This window comes from Pongo pygmaeus, chromosome 7 (assembly GCF_028885625.2).
Source record: "Pongo pygmaeus isolate AG05252 chromosome 7, NHGRI_mPonPyg2-v2.0_pri, whole genome shotgun sequence".
Classification (NCBI taxonomy): Eukaryota; Metazoa; Chordata; class Mammalia; order Primates; family Hominidae; genus Pongo; species Pongo pygmaeus.
This window is the reverse complement of record NC_072380.2, coordinates 29,319,523-29,341,797: the sequence shown is the minus strand read 5'-3', so window position 1 is coordinate 29,341,797 and position 22,275 is coordinate 29,319,523. Positions and strand designations below refer to the sequence as shown.

The 22,275-nt window shown below is 41.2% G+C and overlaps 1 protein-coding gene across 4 annotated transcripts in view; it reads left to right on the top strand.

Annotated features, from left to right (window-relative positions):
- The window catches only part of KIF13B (kinesin family member 13B), a 200,931-nt gene that overhangs the window by 44,985 nt on the left and 133,671 nt on the right, over positions 1-22,275 (top strand). For all 4 annotated transcript variants that reach the window (XM_054499490.2, XM_054499489.2, XM_054499488.2 and 1 more), the window contains exon 3: positions 21,640-21,652. In XM_054499490.2, the coding sequence (XP_054355465.2) occupies positions 21,640-21,652 (13 nt within the window). The remainder of the gene's footprint in view (positions 1-21,639; positions 21,653-22,275) is intronic.

Here is a 22,275-nt window from a genome sequence, read left to right as displayed (position 1 = left end):
GCAGGATCACCTGTAAGTGGCTGATGACATGTAATAGATGTTAAAGGTGTTCAGGAACCTTGTATTTTCATCCTTAATTACTGTAATTCTCTTATCTCATCCAATAAGCACAGTTGTCCCTAGACACGTAGAGTATTTCACATGTAGGAAACAGGTTTAAGACGTTCAAAGGGGAATCAGTTGATACCCATGCTAGTAGAGAGCAGAGGTGGTTTTAGGAAAAGCACCAAACTCTCACATTGAATATTAGTGAGTGACAGAGCTGATTAATATGGAAAATTATAATGAACCATCTTGTGGGGGGGTGTCCTGATAGCCCCCCACTGGAAAAAACCATGACATTGCAAATTAATTTCTAGTTGGTGGAGTATGGCGGGGGAGGTTTTGAACTAGGCGCCTTAGCGCCTTGTCTTCTGGACCTGCTGTTATTCTGGAGTTTTCACCGAACTAGTTCACCAAAAAGTAACGTAAGACATTTGCATCATCTTGCTGCTGTAGCCAAAAGACGTTCTCTCTTACTTTTGAAAGAAATTCTTTCTCTCTGTTTAGCTTCCCTTTCTTCCCCCTCCTAGTTTTGAACTGAGATTGTCGCAAGGATCAGTGAGATAGAAGAAATAAATAAGAAAGACACTAACACTGAATGCTTATTGAGTGCCAGGCACTGTTCTTATCTTCATAGCAATCCCATGAAATAGGCTGTCTTGTTGGCTACGTTTTGTAGAGCAGGAAACTGAAGCCTGGAGAAGTTAGATTAGTTGCCCAAGGTCACGTAGTAAGTGGTGGGGCTGGGATTCACAACCAGGCAATTCAGTTCCTGAGCCCAGTCTTCGCCACTGTGTTTTCCTTTGTCTCATTTCACCTTAGTTACTGATAAAGCTGTAAGAGAAAATGGCTTTCTGTCTGTTGGCCAAGTAGGCTTGCTGACCCCTCACCCCTGAGTGACACACTTAGCAGGCACAGGCAGGCCGGACAGTTGCAGGCCTCCTCTACAGGGTGGGGGAGCAGAGCCTGTGTGTACTCATTTCCTTCTCTTGAGTACCACTAATTTGACAGTTCATGTATCCTCTACTAAGAGGTAGAGTGAGACAGCTTAGGGACATCAGAAGTACTACTTTCAGTTCTTCCACGTGGAAACATGAGGAACGAGGAATAAGTATTCTTTCCCTAACACTTACAGTGCACTTAAGAAAAAGTTTTTTTTTCTTTTTTTGGATTGAATATACGTCGATGGACACAGGCCCAGATATGGAGAAAGGGCAGGTTTCCTCTAGGCAAGATTTGCATGGGAAACTTGAAGCTCACATAGCTTCAGCCCTGCGCCACAGCTTACACTTAGTCACATAGGTTTCCCTAGGTCATAGCCCAGTCTCAGGCTGCCCACTTTATCTGAAGGCAAAGGAAAAACAAGAGTCCAAATAAGATAATTTGAAACAAGCATCTTTTCATTTAGTTTTCTGCTACAAAGTTGTCTTTAATTTCTTCTCCTGTATCATTTGCCATGGGTGGGAGGGCAAAATGTTAAAGTAGAAAGAACATAGTTGTATTTTTTTTTTAATTAAAAAAATCTTTTTTGAGACAGAGTCTCACTTTGTCACCCAACTTGGGGTACAGTGGCAGGATCTCGGCTCACTGCAACCTTTTACTCACAGGTTCAAGTGATTCTCCTGCCTCAGCCTCCCAAGCAGCTGGGACTACAGGCGCCCGCCACCATGCCCAGCTAAGTTTTTTGTATTTTTAGTAGAGGTGGGGTTTCACCATGTTGGCCAGGCTGGTTTTGAACTCCTGACCTTAAGTGATCTGCCTGCCTTGGCCTCCCAAAGTGCTAGCATTACAGGCATCAGCCACTGCACCTGGCCTTAGTACATGGCTTTAGAATGAGAGACCTAGGTTTGAATCTAGCTTTGTTACTGAACAAATTATTTAACCTGTTTGTGATGTGCTTTCTTTATTACTCTACAAAGTGGAGAGGATAAGACCTACCTTGTAGGGTTGGTGTGTTAAAGTGGACCAGGTATTTGACATTTAGCAGTTTAAAAAAGGTAGCCTCTATTATTATTAAAGCAATTAAAAATAGAGACTTAAAAAATAATTTAACAACTTTAAACAAGGAGGTGAACAGTTTTTTCAGGCAAGTCTCCCTTACCTCCGCTGGGAAAGAGGTGATCAGTGTTGGGTGTGTTGTCTGTTTATCTGCACATACACCTATGTATGAAGATGAATACACAAAACAAATTTTCAGATATACCTCCTATAGGCAATACTAGTTACCTGTATGTGTGTGCAATTTAGTTTTAAAATTACAATTCATATCCTCATTTACTTTTTTCCACCAAGATTATAAATTTGCTTTCAAAGCTTTTAATACTTTAAAACTTTTTTTCTATGTCCTTCAAGCATTCAAAGATTCCCGTTGCTTTCTTCAAAACATCTTTAGCTTAGTTGACAAATTCCATAAACTTGGAAGGCATACACTTATTAAAAAGGGTCTCACCTTGTCGTCCATGCTGGAGTGCAGTGGTGCCATCATGGCTGACTGCAGCCTCGACCTGCTAGGTTTGTGCAATCCTCCTGCCTCAGCCTCCTGAGTAGCTGGGACAACAGATGCATGCCATTGTGCCTGGCTAATTAAAAAAAAAAATTTGGTAAAGACAGGGTCTCCCTATGTTGCTCAAGCTGGTCCTTGAATTCTTGAGCTCAAGCGATCCTCCCTCCTCAGCCTCCTAAAGTGCTGGCATTATAGGTGTGAGCCACCACACCTGGTCGGCATACTGTTCTATAGAGTTGGTTCGATCGATCCTGGGACATGAAATAATGAAAGAATTTTTTTCTTCTCTAAGACAGTTCCTATGCCTCCCTCCCTGCTCCAGGTGTTGCCCCAAATTTGCCATATTTTGCTTGTTTGTTAGGTAGGTTGGAAAAGTCTTTTCTGCCCTCTATCTTCCCTCCCCTGCCCCACATGCCACTGACTCTACTTGGAGGCTAGAACACGTTTCCTCCAGCATGTTAGCCTACTCAGAAGACGGGGCTTCAAGTGAACGGGAAAGAGCAGCGAAACAAACATAATGCAACTCATGCAGGGAGCGTGGAGCCACTGGAGCAACAGGTCCTGGAGAGAAAATGCAGTCCTGATGATGTCACAAGCCCTGAACAGTTTTGATTTTGTCTCTCCAGCAGGGTATTATTTAGAGGTAAATATTCCTTCTGCCTTGGTTTGGATCACCACTCTATCACAGTCATGCGCCCCATAATGACATTTTAGTCAACAATGGCCTGTTCATATGAAGGTGGTCCCGCCAAATTATGAAGGAACTGAAAAATTCCTGTCGCTTAGTGGCATCACAGCCATTGGTAAAGTTGTAGTGCTATGCATTACTGATGTATTTATGGTGAGGCTGGTGAAAGCAAACCTACTTCACCACCAGTTATATAAAAGTCTAGCACATACAATTGTGCATGGTATATAATGCTTGATAATCATCATAAATGACTATGTTACCGGTTTCTGTATTTACTACAGTAGACTTTTTATCATTACTTTAGTGTATATGCCTACTACCTATTTTTAAAAAGGTTAATTGTAAAACAGCCTCAGGCAGGTCTTTCAGGAGTTACTACAAAAGAAGGCACTGTTATCACAGGAGATGACAGCTCCATGCCTGTTACTGCCCCTGAAGACCTTCCAGTGGGACAAGACGTGGAGGTGGAAGACAGTGATACTGATGATCCTGACCCTGTGTGGGCCTAGGCTAATGTGTGTGTTTTAGGTTTTTAAGTCTAATTTTTTAAAAAAGTTCTAAAAATATAAAACTTCTAGAATAAGGATATAAAGAAAGAAGATATTTTTGTGTAGCTGTATAGTGTTTGTGTTTTAACCTGTGATTACAAGAATCAGAAAGTTAAAAAAGTTAAAAGTTTATAAAGTAAAAACTTTACATTAAGCTAAGGTTGGTTAGTTTACTGAAGAAGGAAACATTTTTGAAAATAAATTTAGCGTAGCCTAAGTGCACAGTGTTAATGAAGTCTACAGTAGTGTATGGTCATGACCTAGGCCTTCACGTTCACTCACCACTCACCCACTGACTCACCCGATGCAATGGCCAGTCCTGCAAACTGCATTGATGGTAAGTGCCCTAGACAGCTGTACCGTTTTTAAAATCTTTTGTATCGTATTTTTACTGTACCTTTTCTATTTTTTTTAATTTTATTTATTTTTTTGAGATGGAGTCTTGCTCTGTCTCCCAGGCTGGAGTGCAGTGGTGCAATCTCGGCTCAATGCAACCTCTGCCTGCCATGTTCAAGCTATTTTCCTGCCTCAGTCTCCCGAGTACCTGGGATTACAGGAGCCTGCCACCACACCTGGCTATGTTTTTTTGTTTTTTGTTTTTGTTTGTTTGTTTGTTTGTATTTTTAGTAAAGACACGGTTTCACCATGTTGGCCAGGCTCGTTTCGAACTCCTGACCTCAGATGATCCACCCGCCTCAGCCTCCCAAAGTACTAGGATTACAGGCGTGAGCCACTGTGCCTGGCTCCTTTTCTATGTTTGGATACACAAATGCCTACTATTGTGTTACATTTGCCTCCAGGAAAATGCCATACAGGTTTGTAGTCCAGGAGCAATAGCCTATACCATATAGCCTGGGTGCATAGTAGGCCGCACCATCTGTGTTTGTATAAATACACTCTATGGTGCTTGCACAGGTTAAAATTGTCTCATAATGCATTTCCCAGAACATGTTCCTTAAGCAATGCATGGCTGTATTTAATTGTGGACCTTGGGCAAGTTATTTAATCTTTAAGCCTCACTTCCCTCATTTATAAAATGTGGATGATAATAGGATCGATGCTATAGGGTTATTGTGAGAATTAGAGAAAATAATATGTGAAATGCACTTAGAATAGCTTTTGGATCCAGTAAGAGCACAAGCATTTATTGAACCTAGATTTGAATTCAAGTCTGCCTAGCTTCTAAGCCATGTTCTTTCCATGACACCCCACAATGCACAGCAGTGTGAAGTATGTTGCGTAGGTGGTGACCCCACCTTACTACTGAAGTAGCAGAGCGGTTGAATGAGATTAAGTGACTACCTAGGATCCTAAAGCCCATGTTCGAGGCAGACCATAAACTGAATGACGGCTGCTTACTCTTAGTGCAGAGTACTGCTTCTTACAGTGTCACGTCATGAAGACAGTTTAGTATCTTGGATTATCTAATTACCTCTTGTCTCATCAACTAGACTGTTAGCTGCTTGGGACTGTTACATCCATGTGCCATCTGATTATACATGCTTAAATAGTTAGAAACTTGAGACTTAAAGGAACAACGATTACGTTAGCATGGTGCCTCAGGTACGTGTGTTATCTAGTATGAACATTAGTAATCAAATACAATTTCCCAAAATAAATTAACACGTTAATTTGGGCATCTGGACCACAAAACAAGTATTAAATGTGAAGTTTACAAATATTTACTTACCACATGACCCAGCTGTTCTACTTTTAGGTACCCAAGGGAAATAATAATGAATGTCTACACAGAGACCATGAAGGAACTTGAATGTGGTTAAAGAGGTCAAAGGACTGAATAGATATGGAACAGAAAAATCAGTGTGAATGGGCTAAGGAAGTAGTTTGGACTTGGATAGGAATTAATCTTTATGATAGTCTAATGTAGAGAGAAACTCCATTGAGAAAATTTTTCTCTTCTCTAAAGTGAAGTCTAAACACATCTTTAGAAGATTCTCAGCATCATTGGTTGTTAGAGAAATACAAGTTTAAAACTGCAGTGAGAGGCCCCTATGCTCCCACTTGAATGTCTGTAATCAAAACGACAGACGATGCTGCACTGGGTGTTGGTGAACATGGGGAGCAACTGTGACTCTCACGTCTTGCTGACGGGAATGTAAAGTGGTATATACACTTTGGAAAACAGTTTTACCGTTTCCTAAAAAGTTAAATATACTTTTGGGTATAAACATACTTACCATGTGACCCAACAGCTTTAGTCTTAGGTATCTATTCAAGATAAATAAAAATAAATGTGTACACAAAGACTTATTCTTGAATGTTCCAAGCAGCAGTATTTATAATAGCTTCATGCTAGAAACAGCCCAAATGCCTATCAACTGGTAAATGGATAAACAAAATACTATGCACAATAAAAAAGGAATAAAGCACTGATAACATGCTGGGTGTGCATGAATGAATCTCAAAAACATGCTAAGTGATAGACACCAGGTAGAAAAGCTACATATTTTATAGTATCATTTATATGAAATGTCCAGAAAAAAGACAGTAGGTCAGTGGTTGCCTGGGCCTAGAGGAAATATACTAAGAAAAAAATATATATGTAAATAATGCTAAGTGTATCACAGAACAAAGCAATTAGAAATTAGCAATCGTAGCAATTAGCAATTCTGGGCTCTATACCAAATGCCGCCTGCTGTTTAAGGAGATCTTTCCTCTGTGGCTGGTTGTAACTCATGCCTCCAAGCCCCGTGCAAGCTCTGGGAATTGTCCAGCTTACACATGCTTCCTCAGTACTAGTTGTTTCCTGGGGATTTTTCTGGCTACTTGGAGTCTCACCTCCTGCATGTGAAGTTTACTCAGCCAAAGACTGAAGGGCCCCTGAGCAGATTCCTGGAGTTCTCCCTCTGCATTGCTTCCTTCTCCCTGGCCAGCAGACTCTAGCTGCCTCAGCTTCTCAGGTCTCTCATCCCCGGCAACTCAGTTCTGGCCACCAAGCTCTGGCCTGGGTTCCCCCTTCCTGGCCCGTGGTCTGGAAAGTATCTATAGGCAGAAAACCTGGGCAGTCGAAGGGCTCACTTCCCTTGTTCTCCTCTCAGGGATCCTCATTTTACTCTGCCTGTTGTCCATCGTCTGAACACGTTTGTTTCAGGTCTTTTGCCCAGTTTTCTTGCTGTTTATGGCAGGAGAGCTAGAACCAGTTGTTCTGTCGTGGCTGGGGCTTCACATCTATGGTAAATGCCTTGTCTGATGCCCATGGCAAACAATACATGGAAGCCAATGCCCTCTCCAAGGTCCTTACCAGCAAATGGTGCTTTCGTGCAGACGAGAGGAAGGTGACCCCTCTGGCCAGACCAATTAGAAGAAGGCACCACTTCTGAGCTGTCTCAGTCTTATGGAAAGCACGTGGTGCCTTTTTCTTTGCGCCCCTCCTAGGCTGTGACCCTTTTCTGCCTGGCCATTGTGGCAGGGGCTGCTCTTTAGCCCCCACTCCCTCTGGGTCAGGTGCCTCCGTGAAGGACACAAACCATACAACTGCAGGCCCTGGCCAGGTGGTCTCATTTTACCAAGTACCTCTTTTCCTGCAGCAGTGTTTAACATGTCAGTTGCTGAAGGGAAAACAAATTAATCCTGTTATCCTCTAACCCGTTTGTGCTCTTTGTGCTCTACTTGTGGCTCATATTGATGAAAACTCTCTGAAACATTCTTCTTTGGTATTTCTCATTCACAGGAGGGGTTAAATAAATTTGGCTAAAAGTTAAAGGAAAATAACTAGGGAAAAGGTCATTCATGTTATTTTATTTTGAATCACCATGGAAATAAAAAGTCTCAGGATCCCATCTTAATATCTTACAACCGAATATTTCCTTGTTGGTTCTCATATTGAAACAAATGTCATCTGCCGTACACTTTTTGTTTCTATCAAACTAAACGAGAAATGGAGCCCTGTAAACTCTTGGGAAGAAGATGCTTTCTTGGGCTCATTATTTGGGGGCAATAAGGCTGGAAGGAGGCATAGGGTGTGTTTGATTGTGATCTCATCTGAGAAAGGATCTGAACACGTTTCTGCTGGTGTGCCTGGACAATCAGTTCTTCCATCTTCAAGTCATTTCTAGAAATAGTGAAGTCTATAGCCCTCTCTCTGGTGAGTAGATCTGTAGGACTGTCTGTGTGTCTGTGTGCTCTGGAATGGTATCTGGAATTCAAATGTTCTGGGCAGTTTACACAAAGGTATACTGAATGTCAATCCTGTGAACTTTTACAACTCATTTTAGATATTTTTAGATTCTATCCCCTTCCATCCGTTACCCTCTGTCTTTAATTCTTTAATTATATTTCCCATTTCTTCCTTGATCCATAGTAGTCTGACTACTTTTCCTACCACTTTCCTGCTCTCATGTGGTGGATCAAGGATCCTTTTTTTTTTCTCCTCTCTGAGACAGGGTCTGGCTCTGTTGCCTAAGCTGGAGTGCAGTGATGCAATCATGGCTTACTGCAGCCTTGACCAGCTGGGCTCAAGTGATCCTCCTGCCTCAGTCTCCTGAGTAGCTGAGAATACAGACGTGTGCATCACCACACCCAGCTATTTTTTGTGTGTGTGTGTGTGGAGAGGTGGGGTCTCACTGTGTTGCCCAGACTGGTCTTGAACTCCTGGGCTCAAGTGATCCTCCCAACTCAGCCTCCCAAAGTGTTGGGATTACAGACATGAGCCACCACATTCAGCCAATGATCCTTTAAGTGATCACCCTCTATCTTTTTGTGCCCTAGATGCTAGTTCAGAGTGTACTTGATGCTCACCTTTTAGTTGTATGTCCAAAACTTCTCATTGGTTAGCTGTGAGGCAACAGAAGCACCTTAAGGGACTGTCACACAGATATGCTTAGTCACACCCTGCCTGGAGAGGGGAGTCAGGAATCATCACACAGAATTACAGGAGATGAACTCAAGGAGTAATTAAAGCAGCTCTTAGAATTTGTCTTTGGGAGCTAGAGACCCAGGCCTGCTGTGCTAACCTCCCCTTTCACTGGCCTTTGTGACATTGGACTCAGGCCACTGTAGGATGGTGGGAGGAGCTTGTTCTTTGGATTTCTGAGGCTTAGGTAGTTTGGATGGCTGTGTGAGCTGCAGAGAATAAATGAGATATGGCTGAGTCCACATCAGAATGGAGAGACAGATGTAGGGAGCCTTCTCGCCCTCCATGAGCCTGTTCTTTCTGTAGCCTGGGTGTGACTGCCCATGGCGCCTTCTCTATCCAAACTCTCACCTCCAAGTGGTGCCTCTCGCCTGGTTTTCCTCCTTCTCTGGCAGTTCCTTTTTTCAGTGTCTTTTAAAGTTACCTTATTGTAGGAACGTAAACTTACAAGTTAATGTTACTATTCTGTTGGTGTCTTGCATTTACATTTGATCCTCAGTGGCTCTACTTCTTATCTAAGGTGTTAGATGATCAGCCTATGGAAATAAACTAAGACCACGCAAATGCGAACAAACAGACTGTTAACCAGAGTGCACTCCAGCAAGGGAGTCGGCCACCATCACTTGGGTTTGGCAGATGCACAGAGGCAGGCAGGGGCACGCGAAACTTTATAGTGGAGAAAAGGAAGCCTTCGAGGGTTTTCTGAGAGGAGGCTGTGGCCTGGGGGAGCTGGAAGCAGGCTAATAGAAGTGGATGTCTTAGGTGCTTGTTGTGGGGAGCATACTTGACTTTCTCTCGCTGATTCTGAATTGCAAGCAGGGGCAAAAAATAAGGAAGCTAAGAGTCACTGACCAAGGTCCCACCCTCATGGGCCAATGACCAAGGTTGTGAATTAGAGCTCTGGTCGTATGCGGTCTGCCCGTTGTCTATTTGAATATTCAGTTTCTTCCCAAGCCAACGCTGACCTAGAACTTGGAGCCCCATAGCTCTTCATAAATTGTCTCTAGCGCACTGTTTCTTAAACTTTTTTGGGTTATAGACTCTGGACTATTTTAAGAATCTGAAAGCTATAACTCCTCTGCCTAGAAAAAAACAAAAAACAGTAGCATGGATTCACAGACCCACTGAGTCCCAACCATGGGCCACAGAGCTCATTTTATTTATACAGATTTAACAATTTTATCTTTTTTGTGACTATGGTGCAGCATTAATCCATATGAAGTATATAGACTGCTACCTCTTTCTTACACCTTAGAAGTAATTGCCAATAAATTTATATGCAAATATGTTTAAATAGCACTACTTTTATCCTATACCAAGTAGGTGATATGGTAGGTGAGTCAATATGTGATACTGATGAGTAACCTCATTAAGCACCAAAAAAGATACTTTTTTGGTCATTTCAACTAATTTTTATTTAAAGCTTTCTAAGTTCTTATTTCCCTGCCATCGGAATAAATTAATGGAATATCATGGCTTAGCATCCTTTTCATGATGAACTGCAAATACATGATTTTCTAATGTTGAGATACCTGACTTACTGGATTGTCAGCTCCTTGAGGGCAAGGACTTGTGCCTGTTCTGCAGGCTCTCAGGAAATATCGAAATGAACACTTCAGGGCTCTCCTCACATGGTGCCTGCCCCAGACTGTCTGCCGTGCTTTCCTCGTTCACGTTTCTCTCTTCATTTTTTGAGCGGTAACTGTTGGCTTCTATAATAGTAAGCCGTCATTTCAAACTCTCCCAAAACTCTAAGATTATTGGAAGCAGATGAGCCAACCCCTTCTGGTCTGTGACCTTAAATTAAGTGTATACCTGGCCTCTTCTATAGAGAAAAGCATGGCTTCTGTTTTTCTCCATCTTTGAAAGCATTTTTTTTTTTGCTTTTGATTCAAGTATATTCTGAGTCGTTGATAAATGGAATTCCAATCTTTGGATAAAAAGGTGTATTAATGAGTCTGTTGAAACTTTTTTTTTTGGATGAGTATCAGGACATTGGGAGAACTATAGCAGGCATGGGGACCACATAAATCGGGACTGAACAGTTTAGACAAGCTCATCATTTCATGTCACAGTCCAGCAAGCATTGAGTGCCCACCAGATGATGTCAGGCACCAGGAAAGAAATGCCTTCTGTGTCCTCAGGGAGCTCGCAGTCACAGAGAGGGCAATATAGCTTTGATACTTCCTTAGAAAAGAAGACCCAAGGGAATTGGAAGTCCCTGGTAGGGGACAGAGAAGGTCACTTTTGTTTTGAAGGAGAAGTAGGCTATCACCAGGCCAAACAGTGGGAAAGGCACCCTGATAATCGAAAGGACAGAAGTGACTGAGCCTGAAGGATTTGCTGAGCTTTTAGTAATTCAATGGAGGCATAAGCATGGGGGTAGGAGATTGAGGCTGGAGAACTGGGGAGCGGTGGTGCTGTGGAGAGCCTTGCTTGCTTGCTTAAGGAGTTAGAATTTCATCTGGGAGGGAGTTGGGAGCCATTGAGGGGTTTGAAGCCAAATTATGACCACCAGATCAGTGTGTGGTTTAGATGCGTGCTTGGGTGAGAGCACAGCTAGGAAGGTGCGTGGTAAACCAGGAGGGCATGAAGCAGGGCGGCATTGTGCCCTACCAGCCACGTGGCCCACTCCCTTGCTTCCACTTGGTCACTGTCAAACGTCAGTTCAGCAAGGCTTCTCTTGACCACCATGTTTAAAATTTCCACCCCACCTCCACTTCCGCATACCCCATCCACCTTCCCTGCTTTATTATTTCCTTAGCACCTATTATATGACATATTTACTCATTCATTCATTCACTCATTCATTCTATTTTTAATAATTTAAGCTCTTGCAGGGCAAGATTTTTGTCCCATTTTTCCAGGCTGTCTCTCCAGGGCTTAGATTAGTGCTTGGCACAGCAGACTGTAAATATTTGCTGAATGAATGACTATCAGAAGGAAAAAGGGAGGTTGGGGTTGTGAGACATTTCAAGGTGAAAACCATATCTTAGGATGGGGATAAACAAAGCCATCTTCAGTTAAGCCATTTATTCCTTTGTAAGTAGTGAAATAGGTAGTCCTGAAACTTTTGGAAATTGAATTTTCACTCAAGGAAGTTAAGGAAATCTTTGCTAAGCAATCAGTATGGGGAGTAATTATAGTGAATTTCAGTTTCTCTCAACCTGCTGGCTGACTTAACCCCAAGACATTGCATCATGAGACAGAATCACAATATTGATGGCATCTAACATTTATCAAGCATGCATCAGCATATGTGTGCCAGGCACTTCATGTATCCCTTTTCTTTTCTTTTCAATTTTTTCCTAGAGACGAGGTCTCACTATGTTGGCCAGGCTGGTCTGGAACTCCTGGGCTCAAGCGATCCTCCTGCCTCGGCCTCCCAAAGTGCTGGGATTACAGACATGAGCCACCATGCCCCTATCCCCAGCCTCTTTTTTTGTGGGGGGTGAATTAGTTAATTTCATTTTTTTTTTAAAAGGTGGGGTCTTGCTCTGTTATCCCGACTAGAGTTCAGTGGCACAATCATAGCTCACTGCAAGTGCAAGCTCATCAGTTCAAGTGATCCTCCCAGTTCAGCCTCCCAATTATTGAGGACCACAAGTGCGTGCCACTATTCCCCACTGAGTTTTGTATTTTTTTTTTTTTTTTGTAGAAATGGAGTTTTGCTATGTTATACGGGCTGGTCTTGAACTCCTGGGCTCAAGTGATCCTCCCACCTCAGCCTCCCAAAGCGTTGGGATTACAGGTGTGAGCCACCACGCCTGGCCTGTTTTTAATTTGAAGTACCAAGCTTTCCAACTTAGATCTAAACTCTAGACCTACCACTGGTTATAGTGAAGACAAAGGCTTTAGGTTTAATTTGATTTCATAGCTATTAATTCTAATGACATTACTGCTGCGAGGGACATTTGAATTTGGGATTCCTTGTTTAGCCTAGCTGGGATTAGGTTTTGGAATTTTAAAGCAGATTGTATTATTTAATGGGGTGTGTGGAATCTGTAATGTAGTCCTGACACGATTGTGATGGCTCTGTTAGATTCTTAGGACTTGGATTTGGAAGTGTTTTCCTTATTTTCCTATGATTTGTGAGTCAGTGTTTTTCTTCAAGTCTGCAGAAAAGAAAACCCTTTTCTTTTTTCTCTTAATAGGAGGAATTTGAAACTGCAGGGGCCTAGTAGGAGGTCATAGTTGTTCAGATCTACCTGTTGCTGCTATGTGGGAACTTAAGCTTAGCATTTCCAAGTCTTCTGAATTTTCAAGAGAATTTGAAAATACAGATTTTGTAATGTGATGTCCTAATTTTCTACTTTTGATCAATACAGTGATGCCTGAACAAAATGCTTGACCTTTTTTAAAAAAAAATTTTTTGGTGACAGGGTCTTGCTCTGTCACCCAGGCTAAGTGCAGTGGTGTGATCATAGCTCATTACAGCCTCCATCTCCTGGGCTGAAGCGATCCTCCTGCCTTTGCCTCCCAACATACTGAGATTACAGGTGTGAGCCACTGTGCCTAGTCAGGCCTGTAGACCTTGAGTGTGTGGCCTCTGGTTTGGAGATATAGGTGTAGAAAAGGTGAAGGGCTGGGGGAAATTAGTTAATTTCATATTCAGTGAACATTTTCCCCAGATCAATCTAATCAAGCAGAAATTCAGTCATATTAATCTGATCAAGAAACATGATGGAAAATAGGGATTAAATTGAAAACCACAAATATGAGAGAAATAAAAATTATAAGCTTTTTTTGCTTGTAGTCTAAGAATATCTTAATCTGTCTTTTTTTTTTTTTTTTTTGGTCTGTGGCCGAAGGCCAGATGTCTGGCCCAGGGCCTCAGCTCAGTAATGTATTCTAATATCTGTATGTAGAATACCTTGAAGTTATTTGAATTTGCCATGATTAAAATGAGTATGTATTACCCTGTGAATGTGGGATATGAAATATACTTCACTAAAAACCCTCCACAAATGAGTCAGTATTCTTTGGCCAGATTTAAACTTTCTTTTTGTTTTTCTTTAAAATTTTTATAGAGATGGGGGTCTTGCAGTGTTGGTCCTGAACTCCTGGACTCAAGCAATCCTCCCACCTCAGCCTCCTGAATAGCTGGACTACAGGCCCACACCACTGTACCTGGCTAGATTTAAACTTTCTTACAGTGAAAGTGGACGATGAAATGAAACTCATTCTGCCGGTGTGTTTCACAGATGAGAAAAGACAAGTGATTTGCAAGTGATTGAGTTAATACTGAGTGTATTCTTTGAATTATGCTATCCCAGTATATGACAGTTTGAAATTTTGGGATTTATATATCAGAGTCTTCATATTTCTAAACTCCTGTGATTGTGGAATATACTAGTTGTGGTTCAGTGGCCATATTGCTTGGATATCCCTCTGTTCTCAACCAGTTGTTGTTTGTGTGGGTGGAAGATTCGAATAGAACGGGGTTGTCAAACTTTTTTCTTCATTTAAAGAAGTTTTCTCCAAGGACTGCAAATTACCAGTATCTACCGACTGTCCTGAATGGGATTGGACGCAGAAGATGTCTAACTGCTCTTTTCAAACAGCCTTCCTTTTCTGGGTCTCTTCCTACCTTCTGGGGTAATTGGCACCAGTTTCAGTCTTTTCTTGTATTCTGTGGATGCATTTTCTGTCTTTTTTTTTTTGAGATGGAATCTCCCTCTGTCACCCAGGCTGGAGTGCAGTGGCATGATCTCGGCTCACCACAACCTCTGCCTCCCGGGTTCAAGCAATTTTCCTGCCTTAGCCTCCTGAGTAGCTGGGATTACAGGCGTGCACCACCATGCCTGGCTAATTTATTTTGTATTTTTAGTAGAGACCGGGTTTCACCATATTGGCCAGGCTGGTCTCGAACTCCTGACCTTGTGATCTGCCTGCCTCAGCCTCCCAAAGTGCTGGGATTACAGGCGTGAGCCACCACGCCTGGCGCATTTTCTGTCTTAATGTCGTGTGTTTCAGTTGTAAATATCTCCAAGTTTCATTGAACATGGAAACATTGTTTTCTTTATTGTTTTGGACATGATTTTAGAGACAGAGGATGGTGTTGGAAGTGGTTTTATTTTCACCATAATACTTCTTCAAGAGTAACATAGGATGTTTAAGAAAGATAGTATCTAGGGAACTCATGATTAAACTGAGAAATTTAATCATGAGTTTAATAAATGAATAAATGACGTTTAATAAATGTATAGGAGTTAGCCTGTAGAGTCCAAGACAGAAATAGTCATGTATGAAAGCCCTGAGACTGAAAAATCGGTATCTGGGTCAGTCCCACATGGGTGAAAGGAAGACCAGTAAAAGATGTAGTTGGAGATAGAGAAAGGGGCCAGATCACCTGAACAGCTTGTGAAATATTTGCAGAATAAGCAAAAAGCCTTGTGTTGGACATTCCCGTAAAGGAAGAACACTTTGTCCTTCAGAAGCTTATGGTCTAGCCGAGATGACATGTAAAAGTTTATTCTATCATGAGGCAAACCGAGTGGTCCTACATAAGCAGTAGAAACAGTTTCGGCTTTATGTAGGAATTGGGGAAGGACATCACTTTTGTATAGGGTTCATATGGACGGATGCTTGAGGGAGATACAATGTGATCTGAGCCTTTCTCTTGTGGGTGGGCCTTGAGCAAGCAGAATTGCTAGGGGGAATGGTGTTACCTAAATTAGGTATATGGAGGACAGGGGAGTGACGTGGCTGTGTTGGGGGAGATGACACCTGAGCCTCCAGTGGTCCACAGGTGGCACTGATAGGGATGTTGAAGGCTCACTGCTCCTTTTCTTATTGTCAGTGAAAAGAGTTGAACAGTGAATCCAAGGCAGCTTCACATTCCTTGTGCCAGTTCCCAGCAGATGCTTTCTGCTCTCCAATTAGACATTCCACTGCTAGGGGAACTGGCTGTCTCTTGAAACAGTGTTAATTATTCTTATACTAAAGAAATAACCCACTTCCTGTAATCCCAGCACTTTGGGAGGCCGAGGTAGGCAGATCACCTGAGGTCTGGAGTTCGAGACAGCCTGGCCAACATGGTGAAACCCTGCCTGTAGTAAAAGTACAAAAATTAGCCGGGCGTGATGGTGGGTGCCTGTAGTCCCAGCTGCTTGGGAGGCTGAGGCAGAAGAGTCTTTTGAACCCAGGAGGCAGAGGTTACAGTGAGCCAAGATCTTGCCACTGCACTCCAGCCTGGGCAACAGAGCAAGACTCTGTCTCAAAACAACAATAAAATAAAGAGATATCCCACTTCTGGCAGCTTTCCCCAGTAGATCTTACTGAATGCAGCCCTGGAAGTGACCTAAAACAAGTTAGCTTCCCTGCCAGGTATGAGTCCCCTCAGCTTCGAGGGTGGGCAGCCTATCTTCCTCTCATCTTACCCGCTCCAGCTACAGGCATTTCCACTTCTTTCACTGGTAGAGTTTTCAAATCCCCCCGCCTCCTGAATGCTATTATTCTCCAGTCATACTCTACTTTATCAATGTTGCTATTAGAATTTATCCTTCAAAAGTGGATGGAAATTCTAGATATTGAGGACACAACGAACAGGGCTTTTTGTGATATTTGTACTTCTTACAGAGAGTTGACTGGAGTAAGCAAACATTGAGAAGCTTCTGTTGTGAGTGTAGTCACTTATTAAATTTCAAGTCAGCTCGGCTTCATTCCGTGTATGGAAAGTACATTGGGGGAGGAGTGACAAGGAAAAAAATCATACTTATCACACAGATTGTTGTTTGGTTGCTGGTAGTGCCAGCCAAGTTCAAAAAACCAACAATATCATGACGTAGTATGGCTGTTTTAGAATAAGCTCTTTGTGATGTATACATCCGTTATACAGCGGGTTGGGGTAGGGTCTTGTTGAAACAGAGATTCCAAATATTTCAGTTGTGAAGATTTCAGCAACTCAGACCTTTAGAATTAAAAGAGGTGATGGGATTTGGATTCAGTATTTGATTTTGGTAGTTGACAACAGTAATTGATCTATAACTTTCCATTCTACTGACATTGTTTTGTGTTTTACACGTATGTGATACTGTGTGGTTTACTTTTGGACCCAATATCAATTTTTTTTGTGTCATGGACAGAAGTATTACAACATTTTCAGAGGTGATGAGTTTATAAAATTTCTTCTTCGTATTTTGGCATTCTAGAGATTACAGGTATAATTTCATTTCTTTGCATGATGTGATTTGTTATTCAAATGAGAAGTGAGCACGAGCCCACAAGCCAGATCAGTAAAAAGGAGGAAGAGGTTAGTTTATTCATTGATAACTGTCTTTATCCCAGATATGCAGCTATATTGTTTGTTGTTTCCCAAGCTGCCTGCTTCCAAAAAAGCACATTCATCCATGGTGATCCACCTGGGCTGGGGAGGTCTCCAGTAACTAAACAGTCACTATTTGGGAAATAGTAATTGTTTCAGGCAAGAATTATAATTGGATGCTAAAATTTGCAGGTGAAAGTATGATGATGAGAAACAGAGTGTTTACATAGTCTCAAAGTTTATTCCCCACATGATTCTTACTAGTTACAAAGGGAAAAATAGTAATTTTACTGTGGGAAACCTCACAGATTCAGCCTTGACCAAGTGATCAGAATTAACATGATCAGTAATGGCACATGCACCTCATATGCCTCTTGGTAGAACGCACCAAGGAGGGTGCAATGTTACTCCTGTGGTAGGCTTGCCAAAATGCACAATCTGGATTTAGTCAGGAGGAAGCATTAGGCAAACCCAGATTGAGGGACATTCTACAAAATAAATGGCCAGTCCTCTTCAAGTGTCAAGGTCATGACAGACAAACTGCCCTAGGTTGGAGAAGACATGACAAGTATATGTAACACAAGGTCTTAGACCAAAAAAAGGACATTAATGGGGGTAGTTGGCAAAATTTGGAGGAGGTTGTCTATAGGTTATTTAATAAACTGTGTTGATGGTTAATTTCTTGGTTTTGGTCATTGTAGCTGTGGGTGATATAAGAAATATTTGGTGGTTAACATTTGAGGAAGCTTGGAGAAGGGTGTACAGGATTTTTTTGTACTATTTTTGGAGCTTTTTGTAAGCCTGAAAGTATTTCAAAATAAAGTTAACAACAACAACAAAAATAATTCAACTCAGCTGAGAAATTACAGCTTTAGTGCGTGTACTTTGAGACATTTCTCTGGATTGGTCAGCAGCTGCTTTTGCTTCCTGAATCTCCACAGTGATCTGGATAGTTGAGGTTTCTAATTAAGGGATCTTGGGATGAGTGAGACATGGCTGTATTGAATTGCAGCTACACTTTGACAAGGTTTTGTTTAATTAATTTACTTATTTATTTTTGTACAGGGTTGTAATTACATCTTTGGGTGTCCCATGCCTTTGCAGGTTATTTGAGCTTTACTGTCATAGCCACCAGAGTCCCTAGCTGCAAACTTAGCTCTGTAATTAATTTACTGGTTTGTTTCTGTTTTTATTATGATGATGTGAATTCAGGTTAGTCCTATGGATTCTTCTGCTATGTGTCATATGTTATTGAATTTCATACTTGTTGTTTGTCTCAGGAAGAGTTGATATTTTTGGTATAAAAACATTTTATTTAAACTTGAAATATCATACTAAATATATATTTTTCCCCTCAGAAAAGACACTTTGGAGTTTCTATAAATAAAATAAATAGTAAATGTACTATAAAATAGAGTAAATGTACTCTAGCATAAGCACCAAGTCCTAACCTTTTATTAGGTAATCATTAGAATGGGAGAAATTAATACATTGGGAAATGTTAGCAGGAGCAGTGGTTAATGTGTGATTCATAGATTGTTAAGTCGAGAGTGTTTTGATCAGTGTGGGCAAGAACGTGGACCTTGGGAGTCAGAAGACCTAGTTTTGAATCCCAGATCCATCCTGCTTATTACAGGTTGAGTATCCCTTATCTAAAATGCTTGGGAAGTGTTTTGGATTTGGAATTTTTTTTTTTTTTTTGGATTTTGGAATATTTGCGTAAGGGCAATGAGCATTTCCTTTGAACATGACCTTTTGAGCATCATGTTGGCGCTCAAAATGTTTCAGATTTTGGACCATTGCAGAAAGATTTTGGATTTTCAGATCAGGGATGTTCAACCTGCAGTATATGCTAGACGGGTTGACTTTTCTGAGCCTTACTTTTTGCATCTGTAAAACTGGAATCCTAATAGTATCTTGCAAAGTTATCGTGAGAATGGAGTCATGTAGCATGCAGTGCACCTGGCCTAAAGTGGGGCCTTTCATCCATGTTGAATTCTCTTCTTACCTCCCTCTAGGTTTATAACAAAGCCACCTGCAATTGATGAGAAACTGCTTTGCTTATAAAGACAATAAAAAGATGATAGCATGTCAGTAACCTCTCCAGTATTTCAGTAGTCTTTTTTTTTTAATTTTCAAAAACTTTTTTCTATTTTTTAAAGAATTTTATTTTTTTATTTTAATAGCTTTTGGGTACAAGTGGTTTTTGGTTACATGGATGAGTTATACAATGGGGACTTCTGAGATTTTACTGTACCCATCACCTAAGTAGTGTACATTGTACCCAATATGTAATCTTTTTATCCTTCACCCCTCCTGCTCCCCCACTCTTCTGAGTCTCCAAAGTCCATTATATCACTCTGTATGCCTCTGCATGCTCATAGCTTAACTCCCACTTATTGGTAAGAACATGCAATATTTAGTTTTTCATTCCTGAGTTACTTCATTTAGAATAGTGGCCTCCAGCTCCATCTAAGGTGCTGCAAATTGGGAATTGTGTTACAATAAACATACATATGCATGTGTCTTTTTCACATGATGACTTATTTTCCTTTGGGTGCATACCCATAGTGGGATTGCTGGATCAAATGGTTGATCTACTTTTAGTTCCTTAAGAAATCTCTGCCTGGGTGCCGTGGCTCACGCCCAGCACTTTGGGAGGCCGAGGCGGGCCGATCACTTGAGGTCAAGAGTTGGAGACCAGCCTGGCCAACATGGTAAAACCCCATCTCTACTAAAAATACAAAAAATAGCCGAGCATGGTGGTGCACCCCTGTAACCCCAGCTACTCGGGAGGTTGAGGCTGGAGAATCGCTTGAACCCAGGAGGCGGAGGTTGCAGTGAGCCAAGATTGTGCCACTGTACTCCAGCCTGGGCCACGAGTGAAAATTCTGTCTCAAAAAAAAAAAAAAAAAAAAAAAACCGAAAGAAAAACTGCATACTATTTTCCATAGAGGTTGTACTAATTTATATTTCTGCCAGCAGTGTATAAGTGTTTCAGAAGTCTTTTTGTCAGGAAATTCTTCTACATCTCTTATTCCAGAGAAATTATTTTCTTTTATGCATTAGCCATGTTGGATATTACTCCAAAATCTCTTAAACAGGTATCACTCATTTGCTAGACTTTCTGTGGTGTTTTAATGTTCTTGTCTGAAATCATTTGATGCAAATAAGTATTTCTTTTAGAAGAAAATCTTAAGAGACAAAGCAACAAAGAGATGGTCGAAGACAATTGGAAGCAAACATTTTCATGTACAGTTTCCTTTCAGGTTTCAGGCCCTGAAAGTTGAGTTTTGATCCTCTGAGAAGGGCCAATTATTATTGTTCCTATTTTATTCCAGTTGCAAAAGTACTTTCCTTTATTCTTAAATTGTCTGATTTCAGTATTGCCCTGTTATTATGTAAGTGAACATCATCGTTTTTAGGAAGTTTAGAAAAGCTTGTCCAACCTGCCTTAGTTTGTTGTGTTGTTGTTCTGTTTTGTTGTAGGCTTTTAGCAGCCTGAAGCCATGGTCTTTAGTTTCTATCTCTAGTGATAAGTGGAAAAGAGGGATGTGGAAGGGGCTTTACTGGCCCAACCAGAAACAGAAACCATGAACTCATGACTGTTTTCTCTGTTTTGGACACCCGGATTGTTAAAGAGGCATGTCTGCAACTTACCCTCAAATGGTTCAGGAAAAAAATATATATATGTGTATGTGTGTATTTATTCATATAAATCCTTGGGGGAAAGGGAAGGAGAAGGAGAAAAGCAGTCATGGCAGTGTTAACAATTAATGAATTGGCAGGAAAGGTCTATGGGCATTCTTTGTACTTTTCACCACTTTTCTCTAAGTTTGAAACTATCTCAGGATTACATTGACTGTATATATTGAGTTATTTTCTTGTCCCCTGATGAGATGTCAGTAAGTGGCAGTTTCAGTGGGAGGAAGGCGGGAGGTTAGAAGTGCTTGTGTGTGCAGAGAGGAATAAGTAGTGAGTAATTCAGTAAGTACAGGTTGAGCATCCCACATAGAAAATCCAAAATGCTCCAGAATTTGGAACTTTTTGAGTACCCACGTAACACTCAAAATGCTCTTTGGAGCATTTTGGAATTTGGATTTTCGGATTTGGGATGCGCAACTGTTAAGCATAATGCAAGTATTCCCACATCCAGAAAAAATACGAAACCCAAAACACTTCAAGCATTTTGGATGAGGGATACTCAGCTGGGTTAATTCACTGGCAAGAAATTAGTGGTTTCTTTAATTTAGCCTTTTTTCCTTAGCCAGAATAGAATTCATTGTTTTGTAGAGGAGCCTGTACAGATAAGAGAGTAATCTGTTGCTTTTTCAAAGCAGAGAAAACTACTTGGAACTGAAACCAGATGATAAAATAAAAGATTAAAAAATATATATTTATAAGACATACACAAAGATAAAAGCAAAATCTATAAGGCAGAAATATTAGGACTGTTGCAATTTTTATCTGTGCTCAGTCCTCCTGCTACCAGAGAGACACAAGTTGTCTATGATTAGCAGCCTGTCTTAGTAGCTAATAGACATTCATTTATCCTTTAAATTACTATGTGGCTTCAAAGGTAGCATTTTATATTTTTACTGTGAATTTACATAATGTTTATTATTTTACCCTTCGAAAAAAGTCTTCTAAACTAACTTTTTTTTCTTTTTTTACTTTTCTTTCATATCAATGATGACATCTGTTTTGGGAGCTCAGGGTTCAGCCGAAGGTAAGAGATTTGGTTTGTTATGTGATGCTTGTAAAGATCTTATGTGCATATTGTTGAACTCTTAGAAGTTTTCTTCTCAAAAAGGAAAATATTTTCTGTCATTTTATACAAGTAATGCAAGCTGTCAGCCTACTCACAAATCTGAAGCCATTTATTGGCATGGGAAGGGCCGGAGGTTTATGGAAAAGCTGTATTTGCACTTTGCCCACTTCTGGCCGGTCTCCTAGCAGCTACAACACAGATTCCTTTTGTGCCATAGATTGGCTCAAGACTGGTAGTTCCAAACTGTGGTCAAAGCCGACTCATCCTCTCCGCTCCCAAGACAGCTAAGGATGCATTCCCGGCCAATAGAAACCTGCGCAGCCTCAAGCCGCCTCCATAGATTGGCTCAAGACTGGTAGTTCCAAACTGCGGTCAAAACCGACTCATCCTCCCCACTCCCGAGACAGCTGGGGGTGCATTCCCCGCCAACGGAAGCCTGCGCAGCCACAGCCGCCTCAAGGGAACATGCTTTCGCCTCTGTTTCTCAGGGAATGTGGAGCCCTGCTTGAAGTGGGCATAAAGACTGTTTCTTAACTGACCATGAAGTTACTTGGAACTTCCAGGAAATTTAGATTTCTATC